This window comes from Fragaria vesca, linkage group LG6 (assembly GCF_000184155.1).
Source record: "Fragaria vesca subsp. vesca linkage group LG6, FraVesHawaii_1.0, whole genome shotgun sequence".
NCBI classification, from domain to species: Eukaryota; Viridiplantae; Streptophyta; class Magnoliopsida; order Rosales; family Rosaceae; genus Fragaria; species Fragaria vesca.
In genome coordinates, this window is record NC_020496.1 from 8,545,811 (window position 1) to 8,556,047 (window position 10,237).

General features: G+C 38.0%; 2 protein-coding genes across 2 annotated transcripts; one reads left to right on the plus strand and one right to left on the minus strand.

Moving 5' to 3' along the window:
• The first annotated feature begins 1,465 nt into the window (after positions 1-1,465).
• On the plus strand, positions 1,466-3,027 carry LOC101306258 (putative ribonuclease H protein At1g65750-like). The gene is made up of 2 exons (XM_004305130.1): positions 1,466-1,584; positions 2,229-3,027. Exons 1-2 carry the CDS (start codon positions 1,466-1,468, stop codon positions 3,025-3,027), a joined length of 918 nt encoding a protein of 305 aa, XP_004305178.1.
• Positions 3,028-4,494: 1,467 nt separating this feature from the next.
• LOC101306548 (dolichyl-diphosphooligosaccharide--protein glycosyltransferase 48 kDa subunit-like) lies at positions 4,495-7,958 on the minus strand. The gene is made up of 6 exons (XM_004305131.1): positions 7,833-7,958; positions 5,348-5,653; positions 5,141-5,266; positions 4,967-5,071; positions 4,750-4,828; positions 4,495-4,583 (listed from the first exon to the last, which is right to left on the minus strand). Exons 1-6 carry the CDS (start codon positions 7,956-7,958, stop codon positions 4,495-4,497), a joined length of 831 nt encoding a protein of 276 aa, XP_004305179.1.
• Between the last annotated feature and the right edge of the window lie 2,279 nt (positions 7,959-10,237).

Consider the following 10,237-nt stretch of genomic DNA (forward strand, 5'->3'; position numbering starts at 1 on the left):
CCAAATAGAGAAACCCCACCTCCGAGGCTCCGAATACTCGACCATAATCAATTCTCGAAAATGGAGGACACCCACCTGTAGATCCCAATCTCAGATCAACCCATCTTCATTGTGTGGAGTCTTTGTGAGAGAGAGACAGACGAGATTAGCTGCAGGTTAAAGAAAATCTCTCAAGTTATTGCCTCTTGGAACTCATCAACTCTTCTGGCCAATCAAAGTATATAAGGTTGCAATTGCATCAAGGTCTTCCCCTCCGAACTGAGAGAGAGAGGTTCTAGGGAGGAAGAAGATGCGAGAGATTCAGACTCAGAGTTTTTGGTCGTAGAGACAAAATCGGGACATGGGTCTACGTATTGTGTTTTAATGTATGTGCACTTGTGTCCATCAGATGGTTTCATTTAAGATCTGACGGCTGAAAAGAGTTCATCCCGTTCTATCCCGTAAAACTTATCCCGCATGTGAGCGGGCCTGCCATTCTTGTTATATATTAAAAAGGTTTCAAGCGTTCCGAGGTGAAATGTGATCAGATCACATAATGATCTTAGCAGAGTTTAATGTTATGTGCTATATTTCACCAGATAGATGCTGTGATTGTTCTTTCATTTTCTACAGTCTGGCCTTTCGATTCAAGTGCCGTTCTTATTTTTCTAGATGGGTTACCAATCTAGTAAAAAAAAAAAAAATCAATCAAATTTAAGATCGTATCATATTATCAAATAACTTAAAAACAAATTGTTGATTAATGATACGACTGTTCTTTCAAACTTAATTAGAGGATATCAAACTTGCGATATAATGTTAGGTAATAGTCGAGCGGTTGCTTAGAAGACCAATATACCTTAGTTTTGAAAAGCATGTTAATTGGCAAGGAAGAAAATGACATAACATAACGATACTAGGGAGGAATTTTTGTGGTTTTGTCTAAGAAAGAAAATTTCGGTGATTATGGAAATTTCGACCGTCCAAAATATGGAAATTTCGATAAAAATTTTGGGGAAATATCGATTAGACATGGGTTTATATTGACTACCTAGTCAAGAAATTGACTGGTAACGACTGGTGCACCCAAAAATTAGAGGAATTGTCCAATAAAGTCCAGATACCATTCCATTTTCACATTTCTGATCTTGTTTTCTTCGGGTCTTTTGTCTTTGGAGTGAGAAAGACGTAATCTAGAGGAAAAGGAACAGCAATTTCAATGTGGTGAAAATGGAAAGAATCACAAGCTTTACATGAAAATGAGACCTCTTATGTCATGTTATACATTTACAATACGAATCAAACAATGCTGAGGGCCTTTCTGGTATACTCTTTCATGAGCAGGAAGAGTCACTCTCATCAAGGCAAACCTTTCTGGTATGCCAAATCACATGATGTCGTGTTTCAAATGTCCCAAAAGCAATCAAATTGACAAACATGAAAGAAATTTCTTGTGGGGGACTGATATGAAACAAGCCCCGGTAGCATGGAAGGAAGTTTGCAAACCAAAGATGTTAGGAGGGCTAGGAATAAGGCCTTCTGTTTTTTCAATAATGCTGCAATTGCAAAATTAGCTTGGAAAATTATCACTGATAAAGACAATTGGTGGGTGCAGGTAACTACAAGGAAGTACTTGAGGAAAAATTCTTTTTTCCAAGCAAAGAAGAAACAGAAAAATTCTTTAGCTTGGAATGGAATTTTGGATACAAGAGATCTAATCATGAAAGGTATGAGATGGATTTTGGGAAATGGTGAGTCCATAAAATTCTGGACTTTCAATTGGGTTTTTGACTTTCCCTTAATTAACTTGATTCCTGAGCATATGAGGAATAATATTAATATTGAGGAAAATATCAGTGATTATATTAATCTAGGTAGCTGGGACAAACAGAATAGCTGAGGTCCCAACTCAATGATGAAATAGTGAAGGAAATCTTGGGAATCCCCATACCACTTAATCCTTTTGACGATGAGTTTATTTGGGGACCTGCTTCTCATGGGAGGTTCACAATTAAATCTGCTACTTGGCTTCAACTGCATGACAATTAGAAGTATAAGCGACTTGAGCTCATTAAGAAGCTTTGGTCCTTGAATGTTCAACCAAAGATTAAATTCTTTGGATGGCTTGTACTTATAGGCAGACTTAAGACCAGAGATAGACTCTCTCGGTTTGGACTAATCCAAGATAATACTTGCCCTCTTTGTAATGAAGATAATGAAACTCTTGATCATTTGTTTAGTGTGTGCAGGTACACTAAGAAAGTTTGGAACTCGGCTAATATGTTGCCCCCAATTGATTGGGATGAAGGATTCTTCAATGTGCTCAATAGTTGGTTCATTGATAGTCCTTTTGATAAAGAATTATTTGGAAAAATTACTTTGTATTGGCAGATATGGAGAGCAAGGAATGACACTATCTTTAGGGGTAAAAACCCCAGTCCTAGATCCATACCTGCCATTACTGCCTATGATCAAAATGTTGGCCCTGATTCTGATACACAGACGGTTGCTATGCCAAGTAATATGAGCACAAATATGATTAGGTGGACACCACCCCTTTCTAATTGGGTTAAAATAAACTTTGATGGTTCTGTCCAGAACAAGGCTGCAGCTGGAGGTTTTGTTTTAAGATCTGATGATGGAAAACCTCTTGTTTCTGCTGCCTTCAACTCTGGTACTGCCAGTGTTCCTCTTGCTGAAGCGCTGGAGTTTAGAAACAGCTTACTTTGCGCTAAGGAGAAAGGTGTGTTGAAGGTCGAAGTGGAGGGCGATTCAAAACTCATTATTGACATTATGAATGGAGTTTGTGATCCCCCTTGGAGGCTTTTGAAAGTTGTTAAAGACATCAAATTGCTAAGTTGTAACTTTAAGTCCATTAGGCTCAAGCATGTTTTTAGGGAGGCCAATTTTGTGGCCAATGCTTTGGCAAATCTAGGGCATAGAGTTGAGATTAGTAGATTTTGGGTGGAGTGTGTTTCCCTAGGAGCCTCACTTGCTCTTGTGTTTGATTCTGTAAACTCTGGGTGTCATCGAGGAACCTCTATTTAATTTAAGTTTTTTTTTTATACAAAAAAAAAAACAAAATGCTGAGGGCCAGCCCTAAGCCTCGAGTCTCAGATTTTAAAACTCATAGAAAATAGAGATAATGCCCATTAGCCCTAATTTTAAAAAATTCTCACTAACAAAATCAGATTTTAAAATTCTCAAAAGCCAACTTAAACAGCAGAAAGACAAATATACCCTTAATAAATTAAATAAACTATAATAGACAATTATAAGACCAGAAAGACAATTATACCCTTAATGAATTAAATAAATTACAATAGACCATGATAAGAGTCTATTATAAAATAAAGTTTTTATAACCGAATTCCCACGACCAATGACATTGACCGAACTCCGGCAACCTTTGACCGGGCTCCGGGGACAGTTGACCGTGCTTCGGGGACGGTTGACCGGGCACCAGGGGCCGTTGATCAAGCTCCGGAGACCGTTATGCTTTAGTCACTTATAACAGGTCCCTATTGGGGGCAATATGCCCATCTATTGGGGGCAGTAGGACCTCCTACTGGAGGCAGTAGGACTTTGAGGACAGTTGACCGAACTCCGGAGACAGTTGTGCTTTAGTCACTTATAACAGGTCCCTATTGGGGGCAATATGCCTATTTATTAGGGTCAGTAGGACCTCCTATTGGGGCAGTATGACCACCTACTGGGGACATGACAGTTGGATATCCTACTGGGGGCAGTAGGACCTCCTATTGAGGGCAGTACGACTCTTGAACTTAAGATATAAGATATATATGTATTAATAAAAGTTTTGAAATGGAAGAAGTGGAGTCTATAATATTCTATAAGATGTAAGACTGAGAAGATAACTTCTACCTAAATCTACACCAAAAGAATGAAAACAAGTGACTCTTGACACCCTAATTGAAGGACAATATGACATACACAAAGAGCATAATATTCCTCCACTAGAATGTCCTACTGCCCCTAGTAGGATGTATGACCACCTACTAGGGGCAGTATGACATCCTACTGGAGGCAGTATGACCACCTACTGGGGTCAGTAGGGGCAGTATGACCTCCTACTAGGGTCAGTAAGAGGTTCGTCGAGGGGTCTAATGGGAGAAGTATGGGATTCGTCGGGGGGTCTATTGGGGGCAATAGGGGGTTCGTTGGGAGGTCTATTGGGGGCAGTAGGGGTCTATTGAGAGCAGTAAGGGGTTCGTAGGGGTATATTGGGGGTAGTAGGAGGTTCGTTGGGGGTCTATTAGGGGCAGTAGGAGGTCTATTGGGGGCAATAAGGGAATGTGTCGGGTGGTCTATTGGGGGCAATAAGGGGTCTATCAAGGGCAGTAAACATCTATTCCCCTCAATAGATCTCATCCCAACATGAAAATTACATTACAAAAATACAAAAGACCTACTTTAATCATTGTACAAAATTACAATATCATTTCACCCTCATTATTATCCTCATTACCCCGACCATATAGATTCCCTCCTTTGTCACAAAGAACATCCCATAAGGAACTGCATATTCACTTCATCACCCACATGGCCAATAGCATTGTAGTAAAGCCTCAACCTCGCAATATCTATAATCACATTTCAACACCAATAACAATGATTAAAACGAAACATGCTATGCTAATTTATTCATTTCAAACATATGTGAATAGCTCTGGTTCATCTAGAGTACCATAAATATCATAGACATCATCAATTTCTTGAAATTACTGAAATGAGGTTCAGACACTATACCAATGACCAAAAGAACCACCCCATCAATCTGTCTCTGCTGAAGTACAACTTCTTTGCTAACCCCATATCCATCGACCACCTGTTTAATGGAACTATGTCATTAGATCAAACCTACAGAGGTGTCCATTTACTTCAGAAGCATCCCATTAGGCGGCAAAGTTAAAAAGAAGCGTCTGTGTTAAATATTACCAACTACTCATTATGGAACATTTCATACCTGCTTTGATAGAGCTACGCTTGTATACCCAAGCCTATTGTACTCCACCATGAATTGGAAAACCCCATAAATATCTGGAACCTTGAATGCTGTAAAATAATGACCCTGCAATTGCCAAATGATTGTAAGAAAAGGGTGTTCACAGAAAGTCTGTAGCTAAATGATATGCATTACCTTCTTATCAGTTGATAAGGTTTTCAGAACGTAGGGACTCATCATATAAAACTGCACTTGGACATCATCGGCAACATATGGTTCCCAACTTTTTCCATGCCATTCATAAATCTCAACCGAATATTCCTTCAATTGTGATTTCAGTATCAGATGCCAAAAAGTATACTTTCGGTTTGTGGAGTTTGACTAAAACAGTAAAAAAATTACCATCGTTGTTGACATTGAAACCAGAGTTCTTGGCATACCATCGCTGTTGTCATCTTCACCAATTCCTCGCCACCACAGCCCGAGCTTAGCCCACAACACGCCTCCCCCGGTCCACATCCCAAGCCCGAATGCACTGGAAATCAACCCTAAACTACCGGAAACCGAAGTCGGCAGAGTAATCCCCCTCCAGACCAAGCCGGGAGGCACAGTGGCGTTCGAGGGCGATCCAGATTGCTGCGGTGGAGAAACGATCTGTGAGCCACTGGCAGCGTCGGAGGTGACGGCGGAGGCGGAGGGGTGTGATTTCTGTGGTCGCGGAGGAGCGGTTGGAAGAGCGGAGGAACATTCATGGCGTTGGTGACGGTGAGAGAGAGAGAGAGACGATGAAGGAGAGTGAATAGTTGAGAGATAAGATAGGGGTAATTTAGTCAGGAAATAAATATAAAGTTAAAATTTTTGTCAGTGGGAATAGATCTTTAAAGTATTTAGGGTTAATGAGAATTTCATAATCTGTTCTTTTAATAAAAAAAAACATTTAAAATTAGGACTAGTAAGAATTTTCTTTAGAAAATAATCAAAACAATAGGGAAAAAACAGCGACATTCATCTCAAAACAAACACTTCTTCAAGCATTTTGAAACCTTGGCAACATATGCACATTTCGTCATTCTTTTAATGACAGAAATGGAATTACTACATCAACTATTTTGATACAAGTATCACCACCTCCCCACACTCCTCCAATCAAAGAATACCTGTACAAACAAATTACTATATACAATGTACAGTCAAGCAGTCAAAGAAAGTCATCAACGAACTCTACGCTTAAATTTTTTTACATTCCTAAGGAGGGTATTGTTGTTCCTCGCATTTCAAAAGAGCCATCCGCTGCGACCTTGAATAACCTTGCCTATTGTTGAGTGTTCGAAGTCTGTAGTCGAAACTGGTCAGGGAGAATGGTGGGTTGAGTATCCATGTCACCCATAAGCTCATCTACCTGCCACGCAATATATGATTATAATATGGAAAACAAAGAAAACCAATTTCATAGGGTAATTTGCGTAATTTATAAAGATATAGGCGTAATTTGCCCCAAACTCCCCTTTGGAAGTATTTTTAAGTTTACGTTGCTCTGTTGTTATAATCATCTTGGGTTTCTAATCAGCTTACACATTAGTCTATTAACAGACCCATCAAGCTTTTATACTGCACTCTACGTTGCATACACATTTAAGGTTATGAATTTTCAATGACCAAGCTGATTCTCTACTATTTGAATAACACAACGTGGAGAAAAGGAAAACTTTAAGATGTCAAAAAGAATAAAGATCATGTTTTTCCAGTAAGTTTAGTCTGTGTAAAATTTGAAGAATTCAAGTAATGCCAACCATGTATGCAATTTGAGAAAAATGAGACGAGAGATTAAGATACTCACACCCCCGTGTCTCCCAAAAACTAGAGCAGATCAAAATATTGTCTCCAATGCATCCGGCATCTCTGTATGTCCTGCAACCATGAGAAAGAAAACAAGCAAGTTTGTTATTGGTTGTATGATAAAACCACAAGTGCCCCCGCTAAAGACTATCAAAATATGTATATGTTTGCGCGTCAATTAAAGTCCAAGAATCAGTTGACCATATTTCATGAGACATGTATGCATTATGCATGCACAAGAAAAGAATGGCTCTCAACTGTTTCCCGAAAGAAGAACCATTAGAACTAGCTCAGTTAGAAAGTCACTCAGACCGGATGGCAATTAGAGAGAGAGAGTTTCTAAATTACCAAAAAAGCTAAGGACAAAATGGTAATTACAAAGTAACTCAGACCGGATGGCAGTAGTGTAAATAAACTAAAAAGCGGGAGGTAAAATTCTAATTCAGAGGCTGATGTTAGGACTGTAATTATGACGAAAGTAATGACAGAATCGTCATTTCTGTAGGTACGATGGTAAATTCATGATTAAACGGAAAATATGGACGAAAAGATAAGATCAGGGGTTCCTTATGAACAGTGTTTGCTAGTACCTTTTTTTAATTTTTTTTATTACTTAAACCTCGATGAAACGAGGGTAATTTATTGAAAAGTAAAAAGATAAATACAGCATAATAGGAGGGACCCAACTCCACTCCTATTAAAAGCAAAAAACAAACCTATAACTCATAATAAAACAACAAAACAACAAAAGTTAACAGAAACGAAAGGTGGGAAAACCCAACCAATCGTTATTGCAAAGAGAAATAACAAAATTTGGGGGCAAGTCCCATCACGTCAAACCTGAAGACTTTATCCATTCATTTGTCAATGTATCTGCAATTCTGTTACATTCTCAAAATATATGAGAAGAGTGAAAGTTCATCTGAGAAATTTGGTACAAGCAATTGCTTCACTCTACACTTAGTTGTCAAGACACTAAAGTGGGAGAGCGAAGGAAACTATGAACTAGCTCTGAGTCTACTTCCAACCATATATGCTTCCACTCCTGTACCCAAGCTAATTCAATAGCCTTGATAACAATCATAACTTCAGTAGCAACAAAGCTTAGAATGTCCAAGTTAGAGCAAAAAGAACCTGCCATAACCAGCTTTGTTCGAACTACTTTTCCATGCCCCATCAGTGTTCAGCTTCATACACCCATACGGAGGAGGGTGCTAGTTAACTTCGACTACTCTTGGAGCACGTCGGGGCCGACACTTGTTGGAGAGGAGAGATCTCACATTGGAAAAATGACAAAGAAAATATAACTCATAAGTGGGTGGGTCATTCCTAATTGTATCGAGATCTTTTGTGATTAAAACCCAACACCTTAAAGGTTGTTAAGTTGAGACAGTATCGGTACACTGATGATCCACGGGCCACGCTTGTCGTTGTTTGACAACACTGAACCCCAACTTTCTTCAAAACCACAAGCTCCTCAGTAGAATTAAACATGCATCTAGTGGCTGACTTACTTGATGAAATAACATGGCCTGAAATGAGAGAACATACACGTGTAGCATCCACCCGAAGACCTTCATATTTAATCTTGTTCCTTGAACTCCAAATAAACCATAGAGTAGTAACAAACGTGCTGACCACAATTCCCTTAATTGAGGACTCCAAGTAGATCTTAGGCCAAGGTTCAACATATGCAAAACTGAATTGGGAGAGTCACTGATGCCAAAATTAGATGTCATGTAATGCTAAATCATAGAAGCAAAAGGACAAAAAAGAAATTATACTATATACTAAAGGGTGGTTAACTGTTCATATCATAAGCATATGAACAGTGACTTTTTTTTTAGATAGACTCTCTCTGTAAATATTTTTTTGTCCCTCCTATTTTTTATTTTTCTTCTACATCCTGAATCTTACAAATCAAAACAATTAGAGCATTTATATTTTGGGTAGCATACAAGACTAAATGTTTTGTTGTATAAAAGTTGTTTTTTGTTGATATCTCTTATATAATATGTAAAATATGCATAATGTGGATACTACACCACGCCAAGGGGCGGGTATACTGACCACTTTTCGCCCAGTTATTTTAAGAACCATAATAATTGTCGATTAACCTTAGATATACAATCAGTATAATAGCTGGGTATAATTTGTATTAATAATATTCTATGAAGTACATATCAGAAACATTTCTATCAATCAATTACCCTATTGACCAGCTTTATAACATTGTTTTTGGATAAAATAATTTTAATGTCCATAGAAATTTTAAAATTATGGGAATTACAATTCCATGAATTTTATGATAGCTCTTATACATATGTGGAATATGCATAATGTGAATACTACATCGCGCCAAGACGCGGGTATACTAACCCTTTTACCCCTGTTATTTTTAAGAAACCACAATATTGTGATTAACCCTAGATATATAATCAGTATAACAGCTGAGTATAATTTGCATGTATAACATTCTATGAAGTACATATCATAAAAATTTATATCAATCAATTAACCCATTGACCAGCTTCATAACGTTGTTTTTGGAAAAAGTAATTTTAATGTCCATAGAAATTTCAAAATCATGACAATTACAATTCCATGAATTTAAATCCTATTAATTAAGCATTCCATTGTTTGGATTTCATGATGTAGAGTTTTAAAATGACAAGAATTTGTATTCAGACTAACCTTAGTTAAGGGAATTGACAAATGACGCTTATTTTGAGAGGAATTCAAGTCGGGAATTTAAGCTCCTAAATTTCACGATTATTTTCTCGTGAAAATTGCTAATTCTACGGGATAAGTATCCAAACGAGGGAAACCGTCCTAAGAAATTGGGAATTCCTTATGTTTGATTAAATTCTCAGGAATTCACCTACATCCAAACACACCGTAAATGTATACACCGCGCCAAGGCGCGGGTATAATTCTAGTATATGATCAATTGACTCACTTTGCTGCCGACAAACAACACAACATGAAGCTAGTGACACCCCTCTTTTTTGAAGAAAATCATCAGAAAGAACTCTACCCTTTAAGCCCTTCTACTCTGATCTTTTCAGTCACACATTGTACCAGTTGGTTGTGTTCAATGTACGCTTGTGCAAAAGCTGAAAGCAGAACAGAAGCACTCTTTCCACTCAGTATCTCCAATAGAACAATGCCATACACTACGTCCTTTTTGGCTTCAGACGACTGGGTTCAGACGACAGAAGACGTTAAGTCTGTCGTCTCGAATATTGTAACGACAGACATTTAAAAGAGTGTCGTCTGAAAATAGTAACTCAATACTAGTTAAAATTAACGTGTTTTTGAGACGACATACGTATGTCGTCTTAAAAACAAAGAAAAATAACCCTAATGTTACCCATTTAAGACGACAGAAAACTGTCGTGTGTTAAAGAAGCTTAAATTGTCTCAGACCGTAATTTTTTGGCATAACTGAAGGAG